The sequence below is a fragment of the Polypterus senegalus genome, chromosome 12, assembly GCF_016835505.1.
Source record: "Polypterus senegalus isolate Bchr_013 chromosome 12, ASM1683550v1, whole genome shotgun sequence".
NCBI classification, from domain to species: domain Eukaryota; kingdom Metazoa; phylum Chordata; class Cladistia; order Polypteriformes; family Polypteridae; genus Polypterus; species Polypterus senegalus.
The window spans coordinates 53,876,036-53,902,590 of record NC_053165.1 but is presented as its reverse complement, the minus strand read 5'-3'; the positions used below and the strand labels follow the sequence as shown (position 1 = coordinate 53,902,590).

Below are 26,555 nucleotides of genomic sequence, written 5' to 3'. Positions count from 1 at the left end.
GTTTAGTACACCTAAAGGCTTAGTAGGGGCTCAACTCTCCGATTTTATGGCGAGCAACAGTTGGAGCAACACAACAATACCATGAAATGCTGCAAAATATCTCACAAGCCTATGACATGGCTATGCTCTTCTCAACAGAAGATACAATAAACGGTGAATGCATAATCCCACCTCCTCTTGGCATTCAGTCATCTAGCCAGCCTTTACTGGACAGCTCAATCCATTTCAGGGTTCTGGAATACTGAAGCCTATCCTGGCTGCACTGGGTGCAAGGCATGAGCAAACCCACTGGTGTGCTGCTGGGTTTTACTTCTTTCTCTATTTAGGTATTTGCTCGGGGCCACACCACTTTCTCTGCTGCTCTTCTTTACTAAGACGGCAGTAGTGAAGCTAAAATTTGGGCCACTGAATTGATTAAACAGCAAGAAATCCATTAGCCCAACTGCGAATTGGGCTACTAATGTCAAGGACACCTCTGCCTGGGCCTCCACTGCACATCCGTCCTACTACATTTGTCCTTTCTTAAGTGGGCACCACAACACCATTTATCTCTTCTCAGGAATTCATTCAGTGTGGCATCTCCCCCTCACTTAATTAGCTACCCTCAGGCAGCAGCAGAATGTGAACTCAAGTCTTTTTTTATTACATAGCAGATGAATCCACCAGGGACACAGGATGTGATTAAGCAAATTTTGGACTGTCATCCTATGCTATTGGCTGGGCACCACAGCTCTGAAAAATGAATGGATGCATAGAATGTTAGGGCTTGACATGTGTCTGTCTCTGTGGCACCACATACTACAATACAGTTCACTCACCTTACCGGGGGGCACTCTGTGGCCTTGTGGGCAAAGCCCCCCTTGACTTCAGCCAGGTCTCATAATCTTCTTTAGGCATCTGCACTACGTGCTCCCGGACTATCTGAAAGGAATTTGAATTTTATTTCAACAAGCAGGCGTAAAATATGTAGATCACCTATGAATATCCCTGACGTCTACCTAATAAGCCACAGCTGGGACGCTTCATTGCAGGAGGCACATGAGAAAAGTTATTCTGTGGGAGTCTGGGAAATGTACAAGTAATAAAGAATTTCAAAAGAGACAAACTACATACAGCCAGTTCACATACTGGAATGAGTTAAAGCAGCTGTGTGGTGCTACCTAGTGTTAGGCATGTCAGTCTGAGAGAATTTCACAGCAGCTCTGGACACATAGACCAGGATGGGGTGCCAGGTCATTGCAGGGTCCACACCTACACGGGTCCAAATTAAAACAGATAATCAATCCAACCTGTAGATCACTGGGATCTAAGAGGAAAATCGCAAAAGCTGCATAAATGTTGTAGCAGGAAAGGCAGAAACAGAACATTTTTGTTGCAAATTTGTTTTGTTCTTTAATTTTGAATGATCTTATTTATGGATGTTTTGCCTTTTTGAATGTCATTTTGGAGGTTTTGTAAAATTTTGGATACTTGTTCAATAGTTTTTTTAATTTAATGGTACTAAATTCATGTTTACTGTTTGTTCTGACACCAGTTTGTGTTCTTGTCATCATCATGAGGCTAGTCAAGTCATCATAGGTGTTCAAGTCAAAGTCAAAACGAACTTTATTGTCATCTCAACCATATACAAGTATACAGACAGCCGAAATTGTGAAGCTCAGGGTCCACAGTGTAAGAACATGAAGTGCAAATAATAAATTAAAAATAGAATTAAAATTAAAATTTTAAATTAAAACACAAACAAGACAAAACATTGTGCAAAGGCAAGACAAAGAAGTAGCAGCAATATTGACGTGTAGTTAGCAATATGAACATTGATGCAATGTATGGTATTTGCATTCTAGATATGTAAATATAGTCAATAGATATGTAATATAATAAATACATACATAAATAATATAGATAATACAGAAATTATCAGTGTATGATAATAGATGTTTAAGACATGTGTAAACCATGACAGGTCAGAATGTTTCACAGCAGAAGGATATCAAGAGTGTCAAAATACTTAAAGGTCAGTATGAGATTTTCTGTTCTATTCTACTTGCACACTCGTCTTTGCAGGAAAGTGGCTTGAATGTATAAAAGTTCTGTTTTTAGAGGTGGTTGGGGCAGTGGGGAAGATCCCAGGTGGCTGCATGGTGTTAAGGAGTCTGACAGATTAGGGGTAAAAGCTCTCCTGCATCCTGGCAGATCTGACTCTGAAGCTGTAGTATGTATGTTCTCTTGGATGGTAGAAATGTGAAAAGTCCATGTGAGGGGTGTAAGGGGTCCTGCACAATGCTGCAGGCCTTGCAGACACTGCGTTTGTAAAATATGTTCTGTAGCGAAGGGAGAGGCACCATAAAATTGTTCTCTTCTGTCTTCATTATCCTTTGCAGGCGCTTGCGGTCGGATATGTTGCAGTTGCCATACCAGATAGTGATGCAGCTGGTCAGAACACTCTCAGTGGTGCCTCTGTGGAACACGGTGAGGATGGAAGGGGGAAGACTTGCTCACTTCAGCCGCCTCAGGAAGTTTAGTCTCTGCTGGGCTTTCTTAATTAGTGATGAGGTGTTATGTGTCCACGTAAGTTCCTCAGTTATGTTTAAAATAAGGAACTTGGTACTCCTAACAGTCTCCATATCTAAACCGTTGATGCTGAGTGGGATGTGAGCAGGATGTAATTTTCTGAAGTCTACAATTATCTCTTTTATCTTGTCAACATTGAGAGATAGATTGTTCTCTTGACACCATGCAGACAGCCATTCCACCTCATCTCTGTATGCTGTTTCATCATCCCTGCTTATCAGTCCCAGCACCATCGAGTCATTGGCAAACTTGATGATGTGGTTGGTGATGTGTGTGGCTGTGCAGTTGTGAGTCAGCAGGGTGAACATGTTGCAGCCCATCCGAACTGACTGGGGCTTCTCTGTCAAGAAGTCCAGGATCCAATTGCAGAGGGTGGTGTTCAGGCCCAATCTGCTCAGTTTTACAACCAGCTTTTGAGGTTGTGCTTGAGGCTGAGGTTGTCACGTGGGCGTCATCCTCGACATCAATTACTAAAAAAGGTTAAAAAGGTCATCTTGGCAGCCATTTTTTATCCGAGTTTGATGATATATTACCTAAAGATTCTGTCACGTTTACTTTGCTTTCCTAAAATCTTCTTGATAATGACTTTTTGGCTTGGGCTTCTGGCTGCAATTTGTGCTTTCTGCATGAGACCATTTTGATTTTCTGGTTACAGTCATTGTATGTCAAGTTACATCATGTTTTCTGGTTGTTTCTGATAAAAAGTCTTCAGTAAATAAATGTCTATTAAAACATTGTTCCTTCAAAGAGTAGCAATCGTTAAAAGTGTTCTTTTTGTACTCAGTGTGTAAACAGAGCCCCGTCGCATCCCTCACCACTATAACAATGAGGAAGCCTAGTAACTATATGCTCGCTCCATATACTCTGTCATTTTCATTCCTCCTGTCCGCAGTTCCCCTTGGAAGAGTGCTGTATCAATTCTATGTCCACTCTGCAGTAATACCCTTTGTCCTGGACTCAGACACTTAAGCTCTTCATCTGCCACCTCATTTCAGTATCTGCAGAAAGATTCCAAGATTCCGAGCCCATGGTATCTCCCATACTTCTTACTGCAGTGAAGCAGGGTTGGCCCCACTCTCCTTGAAGGTACACTTTTAATCCAAAGAGACATCCTTAATCACAGTTTGGCCATTTCTCTTGTTCTCCTTCTGTCCCATTTCTATAACAGGGACTAGTCTTTCAAGTTTTGATTTCTCCCTTTTTTGACCTACTCAGACCTTTCACACCCACTAAGAGCTAATGAGGGATGTCTACACTGATTGCACCTGTGCACGTGTATAATCAACCAGCCATTCTATACATTTTCACAACAAATTTCAAAATTGTTTTCAGGTTTATTAAGGCCAAAGCACCTTAGTAAATTCACAGTTAACAGGAGGCTGCCTGGTGGGTGTGGAACGTTTTAACAAATACATTTGTTTGATCTTACCTTGCACAATAATCACCGCCCTTCTTACTTTAAATAGTGTGAAGATAAATGATCAATTAAGGTGAGGGTCACCACCCAAAAGTCATATTAAATATACAAACTCAGAAGTTAGGTGCTCGTGTGCCCAGGGGCACTACTTAAAGAAGGACGAGAGGTGTTAACACACTGGTTAGTGCTGCTGTCACACAGCTAGAGTCCTGATATGCATACAAACACCACAAATGGTAACAAATAGTCACCCTACGTCGCCTATGTCCCTATGTGATTACTGGCCATACGGTATTTTAACTTTACTTTTGCTTTACAAAAATATTTTAATTTTGAACAGCTATGAACTGTGCACTCATATAATTAAATGAATAATGGGCTGCTGTTCACCCTGTACTTTGGGCTGAAGAAATTCACTTCATTAGGCCGATCAGAGCAGAGATCTACCACACACCTGGAGATTTGCATATGGAAACCTGTTCAGAGTTAGAAGTGATAGTTTATCATGCATTAAGGATACGGGGATGACATGATATCTTCCATGGCAACCTGGGTGACTGCTCTTTGAATTTTTATTTTATGGCAACATGCTTGTATAACCGTATCCAAACTGCAGTTTTATTCTCACAACAGCAAACTTTTCCATATGTTCACAGCTGGGTCCTGCAAGGCAGAACACCGTTTGTGAGCATCTGCCACAGTTGTGGAGCATTTCATACCATGGAGAAAACTGTACCACTGGACTGGTATCAGTATACTAATATCAATTGATTGATATGCTTTATAGTACTTTTGGATAATAAGTATAGTCACAAAATCCTGATATTCATTCACCTGTGAACTATATGCTATTAAAAGCAAGTAGTCTGCAATTTATAAAAATCAAAATTCATTTAAGGCTACAAGGGTAATCAAAGGAACGTGAACATCATGCGGTAAATGGAGAGCAGCTGACACAACACAACACGTTCATGGTGGCTTATAGGTAGTTTGAATAGGCACATCGCAGTAATATAATAAATGCATAATGACATTACTTATAATACTAAATGCAATATTCTATACCAGACTCATAGTTACCCAGTGTGTCTAAGTGCCACCCATACTGACATCTTTCATTCAAATGGTATGAATCTATTCCTTTAAACATTGTGTAAACCCCTTATAATTCCCACACAATTAAAAACATTTTAAAAAGTGGCAAAAATTACCTCAATGGCAACGCAGAGGTCCGGAGAGCAAAGCTCCCATGTGCGGATTGTGCTCAGAACGTTCACAAAATGCTGCGGCTCAATTCTTAGGCTCTGCCTGTCGCCAAAGCGGGATAACTTGTCCAAAATTTTGTGGATATTGTGATTGTCCAGTGCTTGGCAAGGAATCGAGGATAGCAGATGAGAAAGCCTGAGACAAAGAAAAGCCGACAGAAGATGTGAGACTCGGGATGTCTTTGTTCTTGCTCTTTTGTCAGCCATTCCTAGATCCCTCCAAAGTTTATTATGTTTTTATAGGCTCAATGCATATGTCAAAGTGAAATCACCCTAAGCGTTCTTTGAAATGGGTCACAAATAAATGACAGCAAGTTTTCACCCCTTCAGCTCTAAATCTGTATTTGGTAGGGGCAGAAATTTCACTCTGTTAAAGTCAATCTCTTCCAGCTTTGACATCCATTCTTGGAAAATCAATCAATCCTGCCCCCACCGAAGTAGGACTGGTGGGATTTGACCCCTGCAATCTTCCACTCCTGCGCCCGAAGCCCACTCAGTCTCCCATATTCTAAAATGTATGCATCTGCCCAGTTCTCACCAGCTTGTCTCCATTAGCTGACTCTGCTCGTCCCTGCAACCTGCCACCTTGCTGCATGCCCTAATGCTCTCCATACCCTGGTGGACATCTTTCAGCTTATCCAGGGAGTGAAATATGTGGACACATTTCTCCTGGCGCTTCCTACAACAGAAAAATAAAAAATAGATAGTATTTGGAATTAATTCTGAATTTCAGGAATCTTAAAGTAGAAAAAAAGATCAGTATTGTTCATTATCCGTTTGGATTGAAAGCATAATTTGCGCAAGTTGGCTTATCATCCCATGGCACTGATGCCATAGTGGGAAGAACAGCACCAACAGAGCTCTTACTGGTTAAAAAAATGATCCTTTAGTTGCACAGACTGTTTGTCTCTTAAATTTATGACCTAAACGATTTGCAGTTATTGTAATGTCATCGGGCAGCACGGTGGCGCAGTGGGTAGTGCTGCTGCCTCGCAGTTAGGAGACTCAGGTTCGCTTCCCGGGTCCTCCCTGCGTGGAGTTTGTATGTTCTCCCCGTGTCTGCGTGGGTTTCCTCCCACAGTCCGAAGACATGCAGGTTAGGTGCATTGGCGATCCTAAATTGTCCCGTGTGTGTGTGTGCCCTGCCCGGGGTTTGTTTCCTGCCTTGCACCCTGTGTTGGCTAGGATTGGCTCCAGCAGACCCCCGTGACCAAGTGGTTAGGATATAGCGGGTTGAATAATGGATGGATGGATGTAATGTCATCAGATCTGACAAGAGCAAGTGGTTATGAGTTCAAGTCCCAAAAGTGAAACAGAAAGTGCATAAAATGTTGAAAGGTTTAGTCAATATGGTCAATAGTTTTGTATTTATAGAACATTTAAAGCTATACTCTTGGCAAATATGTCAAGGCATGGAAGGAATAAATACCAATGTGGGTAGACTAAGCCAGAGAGAGCAGTATGCCTTGTTTCTGTGTAGGTGACTATTAGAGAGAAGCCACGGCAACAGTTCTTCCCTCATATTGTTATTACTATTATTTTTGATTCCATCTTAGTTTAAATTGAAGCTGCCCTGTGCAATCAGTAAAGCAACCATAAACAATATGGTCACACACATGCACAGCTGGTCTCAAAGCAAAGAATGAACTATCCAAATGAACATCAAAACAATAAAAATGATAAACTATACTAAAAGTATTTTTAAAATTTTGCTAAATACACACATAGAATCCCAACATGGTAAATCATTAATTCATCACATTGCACTTACTTGGAAATCATGTCCAAAGTTGAGTTGAGATCTGATGATGATTCCCTCATTGCCTGTAAGAATCTTTGCCTCATCTCTGACGACAGCTCCTTTTTACTTTCTATGAATTTGCTAGTGACTATTGATTGATTTACTGGGCAGCTGGAGAACAAACATGCAAAAACCATTTTACTTTTATGTTTAGGACATTTCCAGGGTGAACAATATTCCCAAGCCCTTTGCAGCTCCTATACACCTGATGGTGAATTAATTGTGGTCATCAAACAAGCAGCCCAATACTTTAGCCACTGGGATACACTGCATGTGAGATAAATCAGGCAATACCAGATGACTGCACCCTGCCTGGTTTCTACCGTGTGTCTGTTGCTGCCAGGGCTTGTGTACTCCTCAATGGTGATGGACCAGAGCATGTCTCGCTAAGTACTCCTATCTTAAGAACAAGCACTAAAAAGGCTGTCATGAGGGGGTGTTGTTCAGAGAGTTCCTCCAACTTGCCAACAAAATCCCATTTAAGTTTGACATATTCCCAGCCACAGCTTGGGGATGTTCTTTTGGAGTCCTCAAACATTTTGTCAGAACCTCTTTGAAGTAATCTGAAAATGTACCTATAACTCCTGAGATTTCTTGGCCCACTAGTTCTAATCAGTTACATCAAAAGACCCTCTGGCAATATTGTATGCAAGGTGTCTCCTTTATTGAAGATAACAACTTGCCTTCCTGCTGCCATGACAAACACCAAAGCACTTTCTTTCTAAGGCTAACTGCAGCTCTCCTAAGCTGACTGTATATTCTTGTTCTCCTATAAGATGTGTTAGTCAGCTGCAAAACATTCCAAGGACTCCCTTCCTACTTGGCCACCTGAACCTGCCCACCACCACATACTGATGAACTCTTCATTCTTCTCAAACTACTGGAGCAAATTACCTCAAACCAGATTACATAATTACAAACTTGAAGACTGGCCTTTGACCCAGAAACCCTCGACGGACAAGCTTTAAGAAAGGCTGTTGGCCCGTGGACTAGAGATGGGGCAAGGGAGCCCCAAAAATAAATAATAAGTTCCTTTATTTGTACCGCAGTTTCATCTCTCTATTTGGTTGAGGTTTAGAGTCTACCTTTACGAGAATAACCTAAGAACACTTCTGAGAGCCTTGGTCTTCAATTTAGAAACCCAAAAGTAAGCACGAAGGCAAACCAGAGGTATGTTGGATTTGCTGGGTCCAGGGGTACCTGTAAGTAAATGCTACAAAAGAGCAAACTTATGGTGGGAATTGTGTGAGCTCAGAACAGAAGATGGAGGACATCTATCTATCTATCTATCTATCTATCTATCTATCTATCTATCTATCTATCTATCTATCTATCTATCTATCTATCTATCTATCTATCTATCAGCAAAATAATCTATCAAAATTCTATAGGCATTTGGTTCTGGTGCGTTTGTGATAATGTCAGCTAATTGATATTTTTCAAATTGACAGGTAATTTCTGTGTATAGCTTCAGCCTTAGTGCAAATGCTCAAGCTCTGTCCAGTTAGACTATTACATGCTGTTTGCAATGAAACCGACTGGCCCAAAGCACCTGTGGCTTTTGCAAATTTCAGTTTGTTTTTCCTTTGCAGATCCAAGTATTTACCAATGGTGTCCCTGCAGAAACTGCTCATGTATTTAGATTTGTTTTTAACCTAAAGTGAAAGCTGCACTGTACCTCTGAGGCCTCTGTTGAGGGGTATCCTCTTCTTTTCTGTCTCTATTTTTTTCCGAAGCAGGATCATTTGTTAAATAGCTTTAAATAAAATAAGAATGAATTATCATATACATGTTAGACTTGATAACTTCTCTTTAATTTGAAAATACATTCTTTGCTTAACTCAGTGAGCTTAGCTCATGCTGTAAATCTACTCTATGGAACTCCACAATCCAACTGCTGACCGACATCTATTAACCAATTTGGCACCATCATGAAAACTTAAAGGGGTGGAAGGTGCAGATCTCCTCATTAACTAGCGTGATAACACTGAGTTTTTCATTGGGCACTGGTTTCCAGAGTGAGATCAAGGAATGCTGCTGGTTTGATTTTTTTTTTGTGTCCTGACAAGTATAAACTTGAAGGTGGACATCTGGTGTAGCGGAAGTGCTGGGCTCCAGGTTTCTTCAGGAACCGGGGCGCCGCCTGGCGGTGGCCACGGGCCTCTACAGCGTTGGGCTTCCAAGCCGTCTACCTGGCCCCTAACACAACCAGGGCGGTCGCCCCCTCGCGGTCTGGAGGAGGCAGAAACCCTCCTCCGGTCCTCCTGGACGTCCCGGCTGGGCTCCACCCCCAGCCACATGCGACAATACTCTATACTGTAGATATGTACCTATACCTATTATGTCATTATCTCTAGGCTTCAAGAATTTAACAATATTAATAAATATGTCAAATTTCATAATATATATATGTATATATATATATATATGTGTGTAGATATGTGTACGTACATGGACTGGCATCCTGACTGGAATGGAGAATGCCCTCTTTTCTAGCCAGGACACCATTATGGAAGGGGAGCGTGGATGGGTGCACATCTTGGCAAAGATGTTTCCTATTCCCTTTCCCATTCGCGATGAAGAAGAAGTAATAGATGGACTTGGGGAGAATTCTTACCAAGAACAGTTGTTCCACCTGTATAACAGGTGGCAGCACTCATCTGTCATGGCTACAGTTTAGACACCCACTGTTGGGTTTTCCAAGTGTGATTTGGATAAAAACCTGTAAAGGTATTGTTTTGAACCTGGGGCTGGTGTCTGTGTAGTTGTGTCTGAAGTTCATATATATACGTATAAATATATATATGCAACCTCCTTATAAAGACTGTGGAGACCATAAGTCCAAAAGTGATTATTAACAGTCTGGCTGGTCTTACTACAATATTTGCATGCTTAATTTAAACAAAATGAACAGACCTGTCCAACTTGATTTTTCCAGTCTCCATGTTGAACTGCAGCTCTTTTTCAGCACTCTGGTGTGCATATTCTAGAAGCTTCTGGAGATCTGAAGCAAAACATAAAAAGTACAGACTCACTTATCCTCGGATTTGTTTGTCCTTCTGTGTCTCTAATGTGTTGCAGAATAACACAAACACAGCCAATAGTGTCATAGAGTGGAAACCAACTGTGGAACATTTTTTCCTGAATTAGTGTTTTTCTTGCAAGGTTGGTTCTTTTGTGTTTTCAATAAAACAGCACAACACTGAACTAAGATGTGGGCAACAGGCACTAGCGCAGATAAAACCTTTGGCCACCTACAAAATTAAACACTTATTTGGCAAGTTTGGCAACTTCAAATGCCACACAAGTGTGTCAGAGCAAAATAATCCAATTTTAGTAGTTGCAGAGAGTTTCTTCATTTATACATGTTCTTTCCATAATTTTGTGACATGTCCTGTATTATTTTTGCTGGCACTAGATTCACTCTTAATAATAAACAACACTACCATACCATACATTTAACATATCTAAGACACTACTGGGAAAACAGGAAAAGGAGGAGGTGGGTTCAGACCCAGCAATAGTCCTCAGAGGTCAGGCTTCACGGTCTGACTGTTTAGCCATTGTACTCACAGGGAGAGAGTGGCACCTCCAGCTTGTCCTGCCGGTTGGGGCTCCTGGATCCATTGGCCAGTGACTCGCTATCTTCTGCTTCGCACACCTCCTCCAGCAAGTGGTTGGACATGTCTTCAGAACCCAGAACCAGAGACGACATACTACCAATGTTGGCGGTAAGGGTTGATGACATGCTCATTCGTGAAGAACTGGGAAAGTACGACCTCCTGGGCTTCACAGACTGCCGCCTCAGTGCCCTGTAGTTTTTTTTTACCTGTAAATAACGCACAGTTATAGTTCTATTGATAAAACAAGGCATCAATTGAACATGAAGCTCAGAAGCAGGTGTTTTAAGATTCAATCCTCCAGGTTTGCATTTAATAGATGAATTTTAGGCAACCTGAAAATGGAGTGGGTTACTCTCACAGTGCAGTGTAATGATGGCAGAAGGCAAATAACTGGCACTCTATATTCTGTTTTACATTGAACGGCTAAGCCATCTTCACCCAAATCAAAGAAATGGGGAGCAAAGGCCTATATCAATAGCATTAGGTCAGGGCAAGAACCAACTCTAGACGGAATGTGTGGCCATCAGAGAATAAGCAACAATGAACATCTTTGGGAGTAGAACCCACAATGACACAAGAAGAGCATGAAAAGGACAGGTATGAATCTGGTATTCATAAACAATAATCATTAAGAGGCTGGATGCCCTGCTGCACGAGGGCAGTAGAAGTACTGCACTAAAGCAACAAATTCTAATTGGTGAACTGGTGTCTATCACAGTGATACTGGGTTTAAAATGTACCACTGCTGGATATGGTTCCAGACCAGAACAGGACACACTCACTAACTCACAATGGGTTAATTTAGAGTTGCCAGTTAACCTAAAGGGCCCCTCTTTGGGAAGTACTGTAGGTAGAAAAAGCTGCTATGGGAGAATGGGAAAACTGCAAACCAAGACTGGTCAATGCTGGATGTGAATTTAGTCTTTTAAGTTGTTAAAGGGCAGTGCTAACCAAAAATAATATTTATATATTTATTTGTATTATTAGAAATCTCAAAGAAATTTACCAATATGACAAGCCCTTCTTCACAGTAGCAATGTTGACAATGCTATACAGTAAGCTGAAATGACACCATGCAGTCAGTAGATGGTGCCACTTATACATATAATTTCTAAGCTCTAAAATAGTTTTAAAATGGTTGGTGGCAGATCTGAACAGGAGGGCTCCTGTGTAACAGGTTATTGGTTGCCAACAATGCTTTTACATGAATGGAGGTGGGTAACTTAATGATTGTAGGGAATTCCACCCTAGTAAATATCCCAGACTGTACAGGGTAGCAAAGTGAATTTTCTACTTTTTTAATGTCCTTCAGTGCAAAATGCATTCACAATTTTTATATGACAAGAGGTTCAAACAGAATGCTTGATTGGAAGATTCGATGCAAATACTAAATTGGTTGATTCTGATCAACATGTGAATGAGATTTGCATAACCATCTGCACAAAGATAATAGAAAAAAAACATGAGGAAGTAATACTGATGAGAAGGCTTCCTGTTTGCTTTCAGAGAACTGGCTCTGGTTTACTGTCACGTTCCAAAAAACATCATTTCAAGACCACATTTCACTATTGAATGGCCAGAAAACAGTGCATTCCTTTAGTAGTGAGGGTCCTGTTGTCAAAGAGCTTGAAGGCTGGATCAGGATTGGCCTTACTTTGGGCGGGGACAGAAAGTGGTCCCATCTGAGTTCGATGTTCTTCTCTTTAACCGTTCGTCTCATCATCGATCTGCTTCCTCCTGGGTCTCTAAAAAGTTGAGAACACATAAAAACAGAATTGAGTTTTAACATCCATCCATTTTTAAATTTACTTGGCTTCAGTAAAGTTAAAATTTTGATCTCAGGAAATAAATATCACTTGTTTCCTGTCTCCTGAAAGTGGAGATAGCCGGTTTGGAGGTATAGGACTATGAATTAATAAAATGGAGTGTTGGTTTGCTGTTTCATATGTCCAGGGAGCCAAGTTTCTCTCTTGCTTAAATTAAAATTTCATACTATCTTTCGCAAAGAATTACAGAAAATAAAAGATGTGTATCATGGCAATAGGTGATATTGAACTGGAGCTGGTGTGAGTGATGGTAGATGTGTGTGTGTGAGTGAATGAGTCTGCTCCCTAATGGATTAGCGTCTCTTTCAAAGTTGATTCTTGGACCTGACACTGCCAGGATGAGCTCTCAATGATCATGAAATAAATAAAATACTGATAGACAGATGAATGTGAAAGAGTCTATATAAAGTTTATGCTCATAGTAAAAGGAGATATATATTGTCACACAGGCCTGTATTGTGGAAATAGTTAAGAGTACATTTCATGAAATCCACAGCTTGCAAAACTCTTAAGCAATACATATACACTGGAGCAGGGATCCATCAAAATTGATTGTGACAATATTCACTCTTCTTTTATTTAGGAAACTCTAAAGAAAAGCTAACCCACTTTGATTTCCTGACCACAGATTTGTTGTGAAGATATTGAAGAACTAAATGTTTTGCAATTTTTGGTTTAAAAGCAACACAACAAGTGATTTGCAGAGGCATGATTGCCTTGCAGTCACACTCGGCTCACCTGCAGCAAAAGACACAGCAGTTCCTTTATATTCATGCATTAATCACATATCTCATTCGACTTGCTTGTTTTCAAGTGACTTTATAAAGAGTAGCTGTGCCAGTCTTCTTTTGTTGTTGGTTTCTCTAGGGCTGCAGTACCAGAACAAAACTCTAGTCTGCAGACTGACATTGCTTTAGCTTGATTGCCGAATACAGAGATGCTGCAGGAGGAGCACAGCTGAATAATTTCCAGATGAAGAACTCTGATTTTGTGCCAATGAGAATCTGACACTTGCTGTTAACCAGTGAAGGACAATTGTAGTCCACCAAGGGGTTAACCAAAGTTCCAAGAAGAGATTATACCCCACTCCTCCAAAAGGTAATGGACCATTCAGATAAGTTACTGCAGATTCAGGTCACAGATCTTTGAGCTCTGTCAACTCAATTTGTGTGGCTAACTTTATAAAGGAGAGCAGTGCTTACTGTATGTCCATTCATTGTAAGTGTCTCTAGGGCTACACCTCGTGGCCATTCAGGGAATTACACTGCAGTACATAAATTGAGACAGGATGCGTTTCTTAAAAGGTAGTGTAGTGATTAATGCTACATTTTTACAGATCTAGTGTTCTGGGATTGAATCCTATTGTGTCTGTGGAGTTTACATGTCTGAGTGGAAATAATCCTCTAAGTACTCGACGCCTTCAAACATATGCAGCTTCGGTTATATGATGTCCTAGTGGTCATTTAGGTGATTATAGTACCACAATTGAGACAGAATGTTTCTCCTAATGGGTAGAAGTGGCTAGTGCTGATGTTTCACATATCTAGTGTCCAGGCTTTGAACCCCATGGCTGTATTTTTTCCCCCTGCTTTTTTTAATTAGTCAAATTCATTGTGATTCCAAAATGGCCCATTTTGGAAGGAAGTGGACTATTGGATTTGATAACATTCGGATTTTACACTGGACAGAATGGGATCAGATGAGTATTCCAAGTGTCCAAAGATTGATAAAGAATAACTGCTGAGCTCTACCTGATGAAAAAAATAGGCATTATGGTGGCACACCATAATGGTGGCCACCATATGGTGGCCTGCATCTGGCCCAACTACCACTTCTACTGAAGTCTGTGAGGATTTCCTCCACTTTTTCCGTAACAAAATTAAAGATCTAAATAATTCAACTAACGTAAATACATCATCTGTTTATATCTCTCCCTGTTTTCCCACTCCATCCAGCTCCTTCTCTAAGTTCTCACCAGTCACATCTGCGTTTGTTAATGACCTGCTTTGTAAGATGAGGCCAACTACTTGTATACTGGACCCGATCCCCAGCACACTACTTAAATCCTGCCTTCAAGCCATAATCCCGACTGTTACAACAATAATAAACTCATCCCTTGACACTGGCTCTGTGCCGCTCACTTTTAAAATCGCTTCTGTAACCCCAATGTTAAAAAAGTCTGGTCTTGATGCTGACAATCTTAACAATTTCCGGCCTATTTCCCACTTACCTTTCCTGTCAAAAGCTCTTGAGCGTGTTGTAGCTTCCCAGCTCACCAATTACTTATCGTCTAATAATTTGATGGAACCCTTTCAGTCTGGTTTCAGGGTGCAGCACAGCTGTGAAACTGCTCTGCTACGGGTAACCAATGATCTGCTTATGGCAGCAGACTCTGGACAAACCAGCATATTAATTCTGTTAGACCTCAGTGCAGCATTTGACACTGTCAGACATGACATTCTACTGTCTAGAATGGAGAACATGCTGGGTATCTCTGGCACTGCCCTCCAGTGGTTCAAGTCCTATCTGACTGATAGGCAAGAGTTTGTTAGTCTTGGTAACAGCAGATCCAGCTCCGCGCCAGTCACACAAGGAGTTCCTCAGGGCTCTGTCCTTGGCCCTCTTCTCTTCTGTATTTATATGCTCCCCCTTGGCCATATTATTCGTAGCTATGGACTGGGCTATCATTTTTATGCAGATGATACTCAACTCTACTTCAATGTTAAAAGTGGAACTTCCTCAGCTCACAACCTGCCTTAGTGAAATTAAAACCTGGATGGAGCAGAACTCTTTGAAATTAAACTGCAACAAAACTGAACTCCTGCAAATTGGGACTAAAATGCAGTTAATAAAATGAGCTCCTTCCCAGTCCATCTTGGTGGTGATCTCATCAGCCCTGCCTCTACTGCAAAGAATCTTGGTGTCATTTTTGATTCCTCCCTTTCTTACTCCACTCACATAAATCACATTAAGAAACTTTCTACTTTCACCTCCGTAACATATCCGTGTTCGCTCCTTCCTTCCTTTTCTAATGCTGAGAAACTTGTCCATGCTTTTATCACATCCCGCATAGATTATTGTAACTCGCTGCTGGCAGGTGCCCTTCTAATCTTATATCACAGCTCCAGCTTATTCAAAACTCAGCTGCAAGAGTTCTTACTCGAACCAGCAGCAGCGAGCACATCACACCCATCCTGCTCCGTCTTCACTGGCTCCCTGTGTCTTACAGAATCGAATATAAAATCCTACTAATAACCTACAAAGCCTTAAATAACCTCGCCAAACTACATCAGTGACCTTCTCCATCACTATGTGCCTGCCCGTCCACTAAGGTCCTCTGATTCTGGCAATCTTGTTGTGCCCCACACTAATCTTCACTCCATGGGTGACAGGGCCTTCAGCTGTATAGCGCCCAGACTCTGGAATGACCTACCGAAATTAATCAGGTCAGCTGACTCCATGAATTCTTTTAAAAAACAACTTAAAACTCATCTGTTCAGGAAGGCTTTTAGCTCTATTTGACTTCATTCCCCTTCTCTCAGTTTACCTCTCTGTCAAGATGCTCATGTAACCTGTGTGTGTGTGTGTGCAGACCATCAATTCTGTTGTCTGTTAGGCTTTCTCTGAGTTTACTGTCTTAATCTTCTTATTTATTAATTTGCTTTGTACTATGCTATATACTGTATACCCTGCCGTTCTTTCTTATGTTCTGTAAGTGCCTTGAGCATGGGAAAGGCGCTATATAAATAAAATGTATTATTATTATTATTACTGCTCGGTTGATTCAAAGATTCAGCATCCTGAGTTTGAATCCTGCACCTGATTGTTGCCTGTGTGATGTTTGCCTGTTCTTTCAATGTCCCGTGGATTTTTCTCAGGATATGACATGCATGTCAGTGTGTATTCATCTGTGGTCCCCACTGTCCGGCACACGTTTGATTCCCACCTGCACCCACTGCTCTCCCGTGACCCTAAGCTAGACAAAGCAGGTTTGTGAATTTATGCATGTATGAATTAACAGGTGGGATCCTGCCATCCTGATTGACACTGCTCAACCATGAAAGCCAAATGCATTGCATGGGAGCCACAATGATTACTCATCAAGAATTCTGATCTTGTACCACTGGTAACAAGCAAGGCCAATCACAATCCACCAAGGGATCAACCTGATTTACAACAACAATTGGAATATGGTGGGTGGCCCAGTAAGGGATGAACTGGTAAGATAAGTGGCTTCAGGTTCAGGTCTCAGGCATTACTGTCAGGAGTTGGGAGCTTTCTCCTAAGCACTATTTTATTTATTTTTAACCTGTTATTAAAAAAAAAGATACCTTATATCCCAGCAGGAAGACACTGGGCCAATACCCCCGGTGGATTCTGTGGTCAGAACATCTAAGAGCCAGTATAAAGAACACAGCTGACGGAAGATCACCTCACTGGAAGAGAAGAGAATATGACAAAGGGAAATGAGAAGATGGTCACAGGTAGGACATCACAGCACCTCCACAACACTTGAAATATACATTTAGAAATGCTGCAGTCTTAAGTAGACCTTAGTGTCACAACTGTGTTTTCTGCCTTCTTAGCTGGTGGCCTCCATTGACCACCTAATAAATCCTACTGTCCCTCTCGATTGTCTTGTACTAGTAGATCAGCTTTGCTTCTACTTAAAAAAACAGATCCACAAAGGTGTGTCTTCTTGTAACTTGAGAGCATTCATCCTCCTCCCCAGCCCTTTTCTGTTTTAATCTCATGATTTGGTTAGATGACTGTTCCAGCGTGGTCCTGAGGTGTCATCTGCTGCACTCAGGTCCCCAGTTATAGAGCTTCAGGTTCAATTTTGTGTGTGTGTGTGTGTATGTATGTGGAGGAGTTTGCAAGTGGGCCAGAATGACTGCTGCCTCTAAATTGTGTGTGTGAGATGGCACCCCTTCTGCAATTTTAAAATTGGAAGTTTGTTACAACAGCACAAATATATATATATGAGATCTAAATTAAACATATGTGGACACAGTGCCCTTCAGTGGAGTGATATCCCATCCAGGGTGGATTCCTGCTTTAATGTCAAAGCCAGCATATTAAATTCCAGCTCTCTGGATCCACAGGATGGTAATGGATTTGTGACATTTAAAAATAAGACACACTACTCAGTCTTAAACACGATATTTGGTGGGTGTGGCTATACACTACCAGTGCATGCTCCCAACCTCTGTTTAAACTACATTAGCCCTGCTGCCCTCTAGTGGCTGTAAACTGCACTATACAAATAATTCCATGTGGTTGAAGAATCTTGGAATATTGGGAACATTTTTTTTCCTTCTTTCTTCTTTTCCTATGCCTTCTTTAAAATGAGCAATGAAAGTAAAAAAGCAGGCACGCTGGTTGAACAAGTGTACTCCTTAGCCACAAACGTAACACAACATAACATTCGCACATTCTGCCGTGAAGCAAAGACACGACTAGAAAGCAGACTGCATCTGCAGGAAGCACTGAATGACCGATGAGCTGACCTGCAAGACCTGGTTAATTTTTCTCTGGCGCTGAAAGACTAATTAAATAGAACATCTTACGCGATTAAAAGAATGATTGTAATGGTGTTGGGTCAAGGCGACGACTAGAAGAAGGCTAACAGACCTTGACGAAAATGGGCTGCTCTAAACAAACCTAATTACACTTTGGCTTGATTGATGCTGGCTTTTTTGGTCATCAATCTTTAAAGCGAAGTTAGGGAACGGCACCCAGTGGCAGATCAGAAAATAAAAGTCAGATCAATCTGTTTGTTTCTGCATGGAGTTCATTCTGATGGCTTTTCTTGTACAATACCATTTAAAAGTTCAGTGTTCAGACTTCACATACACCTCATTTGTTCTTGGGCCCCTCACACTAAATTCCTTCAGTTTTGTTTCTGTACAGTTTGTCTTATATCTTTTTTCTTTTTTAGCATTTTCTTTTGTATTACATGGTGGCACACTGATTACTGCTAATCCCTCACAGCTCCAGCATCCTGGGATTGAACCTGAACCCACCTGTCATCTGTGTGTCCTTATGTAGTGTGTTAAGATAATCAGTAAATGCAAATTGACCCAAGAGCAGAGGGGCCCCGCAATAAACTAAGCCTCCTGGCCAGGGCTGGTTCCTGCCTTGAGTCCAATGATGCCTGGGGATAAGCAGGTTACACAGGGTTGCCTCTTGTGACGAATTAGCAAATTTGTTTTTTTAATGGCTATGTCCAATATTTGACAGAAAGGAATCATAACGCTGGGGTAGATTCTCGAGCAAAGGGAAACTGACAGGAGGGTGAATTGCAAGGGGAAGTGATAGAAGGAAGAAAACCTGGGAAAGGGGTGGTGATGAAACAGAAAAGGTGTAGACACAAAGGTAGCTGGGTCAAATGGGTGGAGGCATAGTGTAACTGGAAGAAGCAGGGGAAGGGCAAGGGGTTGAGACAGAGGGAAGCTGACAGGAGACGGGGAAGAGAAAAATGGTGGCCACCAAGGACAGCAGCAGGAAGGTGGGAACAGAGATATGGACTGAGACAGAAGACAGCTGGAAGAAGCTGCAAAAAGGGCAAGGGGCAGAAAAACTAGGAGGTGGATGGTGATTAAAAGGAAAAGGGGCAGAGATAGAGTAAAACTAGGAATTGTGGAAGGGAAAAGTGGTGGAGACAAATGGCAGCTAGAAGAGCTGGAGAAGGATAATAGGTGGAGATAGAGGGAAGCTGGGACAAGTTGAGGAGGGAGAAGGGGGTGGAGATACCCAGCAGCTGGGAGGAGATGGGGAAGGAACATGGGGCAGAGACAGATGGCAACTGGGAGTAGCTGGGGGAAGAGATACGGAAGGGGCATGGGCTGAATATAGAGGCACAGAGAAAGGTCAAGGCAGTGGTGGAACAGGAGCCAGACACAGGGTGAAATAGAAGGGATGGGTTTGGGGGAAGGTAGGAAGCAAATGGGTCAGGCAACAATGAGACTATGACCTATGGCATCTTGAAAAGCAATCAGGGATCTAAAGTACAGATTACAAAAGTGGCAGTGTACTCTTTATCTCACTGGGGGCAAGTGCTTGATGAAGAGAATCCCTATGGTGGTGCTGTGCTAAATCTCCTCTCCTTTCCTTTTCAAGATTGCAAGGGAAACTAGAGCTACAGTGACGCCATAGAAAAAGTGCACTGTGCAGACTATAATGCCAGATATTCCATAATCATTCTGTTTATGTGTGAGACAGTGGGCCCAACAAGGACCACAGTTGTAGACTACATAGGATTTTGCTGGTTTGTATGATGTACTAATTCTAAGTGCTCTGGCAGAGGCACCATTGCTAGTAGCAGAAGGCCACCAACAGAGGATTCCATGCCTGAAAGTAAAGCTTGGTGGTTATGGTGGACTAATTTCTAGCATATAGCATATAATATAATAAATATTTGTAAGTCTTTATCGGTAAAGTAGGCAAAGCAAATGTAATATTAGACAAGTGTTTCAGGAGGCATGTTTTACTGCATTGATTAGAACGGTGGTGCTTTGTTGTTGACCAAATCCTGACCTCACCACCCCAACGGCCTTTAGGACTGACTCAGGATGAGGAATGGATGGTGAGGGGGATGGAGCATCAGACCAGCTTGGCATTGGTGACTGTGTGTGGACCTAAGAGCCTATAAGCCATCACCAGCAGGAGGACAACTAGGGGATGAGTTGCACCTGAATTCTACTGGTCTAAAGTATGGCTGTTTATGTGTGGCTGTTTGAAACACGATGCCCCATTGGTTTGTGATTTGTTGTAAGACTGGTATAAAGTTGGTCACCCTGCATTTACCTCTCAATCTCTCTCACCATATGGCCAAAAGAAGACCATGATGATGACAACTCTATCTTGGCAGCCATATTGAAACAGATGTACGGCCTGTTTCAATACTCCATTTAAAAGCCATGTGGTAGCAAAGCAAGCTGGACTGAAGATAAGCTGAGAGCTGCCTACGGGTGCATGATGCACTGCTGCTTCCTTGACATTTTTATCAATAATATATAATTAATGTGAAGCTTAATTCCTGCCTATTTCTTTACTTGCACTAACTGCCTGGGGTTACAGATGTAGAAGGGAAGGGTGGAGGTAAGTGCTAAAGTACCTGATCACAGAGTTAAGTGTATCAAACTTTAGACATTTCATTAAGGTTCAAACAATAAAGAGTATAAAGGGAAAACTGGGTCATCATAGAATCTTACATAATAAGACAGTGGTCCTTCAACAGAATGGATAGAGGACAGTGGGGGACCACAGAAGACAGTTCAGGAGCTCCCAGAGCCTACAGGTGGCTCCCTAATATCCACGGAGGACAAGTCTTCTAGAAAAGGCTTAGCCTTTAAAGTGGACTGCTGAGGAACTTGAAGCTTCTAGGGGAATTCTGAAAGACAAGCCACATGAATTCCTATCGACATTCTCAATTCAGTAAGTATGTGGTAGGGCTAAGTAGCTGGGACATCAAAGGCACTTCTGGTCACTAGTCAGTCTGGACTTGGAAGAATATGTGTTGGCAAAGGGTCAGTCAGCATAAGGAAAGAGAAAAGGCATAGCAAATAATCAGGAGGTGCTACCTAAAGGTATCAGACTAGTGGGACACGCTTGTGGTGATCTACTCAGATACAAAGATCAGAAAATAAGGTCTTTGTCAATGCCCAGGATATCACAAGACAAATGGGAGCAAACAATAAAAGGACAGAAATGACAGAAAATACTAACTAACATATGGGCAAAGATGCTGGACAATAGTGCCATCTGGAAAACAAATCAATTCCAACAGTAAGTGCAATACCAATGCCTTTACTTACACTGGGGTATCTGACAGCTGCGGGGAAGTCAGGGACGAGTGGACTGGAGTAAAAGGTCTCATGGTTGCATTCTTGTTCACAGTTGCAGATGCCTTCGGTGAGCGGCCTGCAGGGACTTCAGTCTTGAAAAATCTTAGGGAGACAAGAATAAGGCGTAAAGATAAAATCTATAACACCATCTTTCACACATAACATAATAGCAACAATGTAAAATCTTACACTGATCTCAGACACAAGTTAATAAAATGGTACTGGGCCAACAAGCTTCTGGGATACCACTATTCTACATCCTGACTCTTCCACTCCTTAATATTTTATGTTTCCATCTATCTAGCCATCCAATTTACTAAACTCACTTCATTCTGAGAAGGGTCATGGGGAAAATGGAATCTATCTCTGCAAGGTTTGGAAACAAGACAGGGGCTGGACAGGGTAACAGTCTAGCCCAGGGTGAACACACTCACACAAGGGCCAATTTAGCAATGCCAGCGCCCCTAAAACTTCAGTTAAAATGCGTGAGGAATTCTCATAGTCAGGGGTCTGTTTTTTTGAGAGTTTTCCAGGGTTTGCTTTGTAATAAAGCTTCATTTTTCTGTATGGGAAGTACAGAAATAGAGTTTGTGTTTTACATATGATTGCTCTAAAAGGCTTCTTTAAGAGTGCAGCATCTATCTAGTTTCTATGAGTCACCAGTGTTAAATAAACGGGAGTGTGAAAAATGCCATGGTACTCTCAAATACTTTCATAAACAATTATGTGATGATGCTCTTTGGGAGAGGCACTGTATAAAACCAACTTGGCATACGAAGTGGCTAGACAGCTCTGTTGAAAATTATGTTCCTTGTGATGGCTGGCACTCTCAAATTGAAATGAAAGCATTGCATTTTTTACTGCTCTTAGTAGAACTGGCATATTTACAAAATGATCTACAATAATATAAATTACAGTAACAGTGATTTTAACTTAATATAATATAGAGGAGTTTAAGTGGAGTGAGAAAAGACAAAAGCCCTATTTGTCGTTTGTGCCCAAGAAGTATGGCTTGAATGCTAAAATTCTTGTTTTCCATGTGGTTGACCGTTGTTTGCGTCCCAGCTGCCTCATAGAACGGTGCTCGACTGTACTGAAGAGAACTAAACTGAGACTTTCTCCCTACTTAAAAAAACCTTAAATTAATTTATGATACGCCATTCATATTTTATTGTTACCAATAGACTTGAAATCATTACCTGGGTAATGGAATGAATACATTAAGTTGTTGTAAAATGCAGCAAATAAAGCTGCTGAGATTCTGAGTATGTTAATCATTCATTACATCTCTGCAATAAATGAACCTGTAGTAGTAGTAGTCGTAGTGATGTTGTCATGTGTATAGAGTACAATAAAATTCTCCCTTGCGTGTCTCACCAACATGCATCTCCACTCCACAGCACCATGATAACCAACAATGTGGTGCGGGCATCAACTCGCCAATTTGTATGGATCAGAAAAGTAACGATAATGTATATTCTATTCATCTAATTGCATATACCCAGTCAATTGTTATTTTATATACTCCATTCAACAGCAATCACCATCACAAGCAAATGTGAATGCAATCAAATACAGATATGTTATAGCACAGGGACAAAAAAAATCAATAATCACATAGGAGTGGCCCACTTCTATGGACAATAACCTAAATGTGCACCAGAACCATGGATTGGTTATGCAACTGCCATACTGGGCATGTGCACTCGGGGGACCTAAAAGTTTTCAGAGTTCTTCATTCATGTTTATTATATTTTTAACAAATCATCAATTCAATTACAATATGGACAGACCAGAACCCGACAGAACTTATGGTCCCAGTCTGAATGATTATGAGAACCCTACCTATGGACTCCACTAGCCTCTCTCTTAGAGGAACATTTGGCCATGCATTAAATTAGTCATTGTCTAACCCGCTATATCCTAACACAGGGTCACGGGGGTCTGCTGGAGCCAATCCCAGCCATCCGGGGTGCCAGCCCACCGCAGGACACCCACACCCACACCCACACACCAAGCACACACTAGGGCCAATTTTAGGATCGCCAATGCACCTAACCTGCATGTCTTTGGACTGTGTGAGGAAACCAGAGTACTCGGAGGAAACCCACGCAGACACAGGAAGAACATGCAAACTCCACGCAGGGAGGACCCGGAAAGCGAACCCAAGTGCTGTAAATTAGTGCGTGAGATTTTTGCTGTGAGTAAATACAGAAATAATTTAAAGCTACTGGGAAAGCTTCTGGTAACATTTGGTGTTGATTGGTAGAGGCCATGGGATAATCATGCTTAAAGGATCCTTAGACGTCAAGATCAGACTATGACCAGGGTTGAAAACTGAATTGACAGAATGTTGATTTATCCATCCATTTTCTTACTTGTGTACCATTTCAGTGATGTGGGTAGTCAATGTGTATCCTAGCAGGATTCGACACAAGGCAGCAACCAGCCCACAGAGGAATGCCAGTCCAATAAACTGAATGTGCCCTTTGTTTAATTTTATGAACTATATAAAAATAGTATTTTGATGATGAGGATATTTGCTCCAGATAGTAGAAAACTTAACTGAACAAACAAAAACTGGCAAAAGAAGATTATTAAACAACTGAAGAGGAGAAACATGATTTGTCCAATGAAATATCAATGTAGTTCAGTGGGAGTCATACGGTACAAAGTGCAAGTCTGAGTGTAACTTCTGTCAGGGTCAAGAAACACTTCTGAACTATCATGTCTGACCTGCATCATCCAAACAGATGTCAAAAATGACTGACAGGTCTCTAACTCCTCTACTCTACCTATGGTGCTCTGATCTGCAGTATTACCCTCTTTCACATTATTTGATCGGGATCATACTAAAGTGCAAAGGCTTAAAATGGAAGTGGGTGGGGCGGGGGGGGGTCAGACTGTCCTTTGTGGGGGTTTACAGCAGCTTGTTCTGATGCTACACTCTGTGACCTCCCTACAGTGCGTTACCAGAAAGCTCCAAGAAGTCCCTTGTTTAACCATATCATGAGGAATAAATTGTCACTACTGGTCAAATGTTTTACAACACCCTCATATTTCCAGTTTTTATTGAAATTTAAGCAGTCCAGTAAATGTCCAACAATGTATATGTAGGGGCCAGGACATGCACTGGGGGGGTCACAAGCCCAACTTATCCACCCACAGCCAAAAGTCTAAAAGAGCCCACCAGTGTAACTCTGCCCAGGACATGCTGAGGAAGTTCTTGCTGTTCTGTTTCCAACCTTGTATTGTGGACTGAAGGGCAGCTGCTGTTGTTGAGCTGCTGAAGGAATTCAATCTCTGCATTTTACAACACCCTGATGGAACTCAGAATTTAATTAAATAAAAAACGTCATGCCTGGATGAATTTCACAGTTACTCTGAAGATTTTTTTGCACAATTAAATTCCTTTTGTATTTTTTTGTGTAGTCAGCTGCAATAACAGTGAGAGCTGACCACATACAGCACCTTGCAAAAGTATAAATCCCTTGACCAGTTTTCGTGTTTCATTAATTAGCAAATCTTGTACTGAAACATTGTGGGACTAAACACGTTTGCAAACAGCATGTCTCCTTTTTAACATTTTTTTCCAGGCATAAAACAGTGTTGCAATAAAAACAAATTTTCAATTGGAAGAGATTTGAAATAAAATATCACAGAGAACAATATTTCAGTAAGAATGGGAGAATTGGTAAAAAGGTCTGAATACTTTTGTAAAGCACTTTTAAAGCCCTGGTTATTGATCCAATATAAGTGCACACTCCATGATACACACCAAATCTTCACATATTTGATAAATGGTAAATTTCTGTACTGTATATTGTGTTACACATCAGCTCTTAGGGAACATCTTCAGGGCTGCTGTAAGCAGTACCACTAGGAACTGGGAGGGGGCGCTGCCACTGGCAACCTCTCTTTTCACACCCACAGTTCAGATGGATGTTGAGTGGTGGACAAGTGACATCACTTCCACCTTGCCCATCGAAGCCCCACCCTGAAGCACACTGGATGTAAGCTTTCCCTGAGGACCTGTAACTGAGTAAATCAGAACGGTTGAACTTCTGGTTGAGCGAATGCTGGTGGGACTGGTTGCCGGTAAACTTTTAACTTTTATTTTTTATGATTATTTTACGACCTAATGGACTGAGCAACTGTTTTCATTTGGGCAGACTTAATCTTTGAGTATTATTTTTCTGTTATTTGTAGCTAGACTGATGATTTCTAGCTTGACTCGTGATTTTATTGACACTTCAGTGAGGCTGTGTATGAACTATTTTCAGCCTAACCCTTGTGGTGAATGGCTGGCCCTTTATCCCGGCCAATACCCCAAGCCGCCAGGTGGGGCCCTCCTTGCAGTATGGAGGTCCCCAGAAGACCAGCAGGGCATCACGGACGTTGTAGTTTTTATATGCAGCCCCGCTGGATGCCATGGGGGCCACTAGGGGATGCTGCAGGGAGGAATAACGAGTATTTTCCCTACGCCCTGGAAGCACACGTGGACAAGAGGAATAACGTGCTTCCAGGGTGAAGAAAAGGACTTGTACCTGACCCAGAAGGGATTGAGAGTCACATGGACTGGGAATTGGAACACTTCCGGGTCAGGATATATAAAAGGACTATGGGAGCTCCCAGACGGCGAGCTGAGCTGGGTGGAAGGGTGGCAACGCGTCTGGGAGTTGGAGGATTGTGTATTATTGTAGTATTGTGTAGTATATGAGTATTGTGGAGGAGAGGGTGCTTTGTGCACTGTGGCATTTGAATAAAGTCAACATTTGGACTTTTACCTGGTGTCTGTAGTCGTGGACAAGGGTTCAAGGGAGTGAGAGTGCCCCCTATCTGTCACACCCTGTTTTGAGACTTACTTGTTTCAGTTTTCCGGATGTCTGACTTGCCTGAGTCGCCTACAATGTGGATTGATAGGATGTTCATTTAGTTTGTGTTTGTTTGCTCCCTCCTGTTGCTCACTATCCAGACTGCGACAGGTCTGTTTCAATACTCAGCTGCTGAGCTCCTCTGATTGCGCTTCTACCTGTCCGAGCCTCCACTGACTGCACTTTATTTCTACCCAAACATCATATTCCTCCCCCGTCGGAAATACACCTCGCAAAGAATAAACTCCATCTGGCTCAACTATTGACGTCCTCCACGTAACATAATACGGTTTCTGACCACAGTGTGTTAGCCAGCCTAGCCCAGTTGG

At 41.7% G+C, this 26,555-nt stretch overlaps 1 protein-coding gene across 3 annotated transcripts in view; it reads right to left on the bottom strand.

Moving 5' to 3' along the window:
• Positions 1–26,555, bottom strand: part of LOC120540567 (coiled-coil domain-containing protein 60-like) — a 109,570-nt gene that overhangs the window by 20,988 nt on the left and 62,027 nt on the right. For all 3 annotated transcript variants that reach the window (XR_005635820.1, XM_039771408.1, XM_039771407.1), the window contains exons 5-14: positions 21,323–21,454; positions 16,835–16,939; positions 12,332–12,422; positions 10,628–10,883; positions 9,971–10,058; positions 8,733–8,810; positions 7,025–7,165; positions 5,792–5,932; positions 5,200–5,389; positions 819–921 (exon numbers count right to left, since the gene is read on the bottom strand). Coding sequence is in view for 2 of the 3 variants with exons in the window: in XM_039771408.1 (XP_039627342.1) it covers positions 820–921; positions 5,200–5,389; positions 5,792–5,932; positions 7,025–7,165; positions 8,733–8,810; positions 9,971–10,058; positions 10,628–10,883; positions 12,332–12,422; positions 16,835–16,939; positions 21,323–21,454 (1,324 nt within the window). In the remaining variant the exon portion in view is untranslated. The remainder of the gene's footprint in view (positions 1–818; positions 922–5,199; positions 5,390–5,791; positions 5,933–7,024; positions 7,166–8,732; positions 8,811–9,970; positions 10,059–10,627; positions 10,884–12,331; positions 12,423–16,834; positions 16,940–21,322; positions 21,455–26,555) is intronic.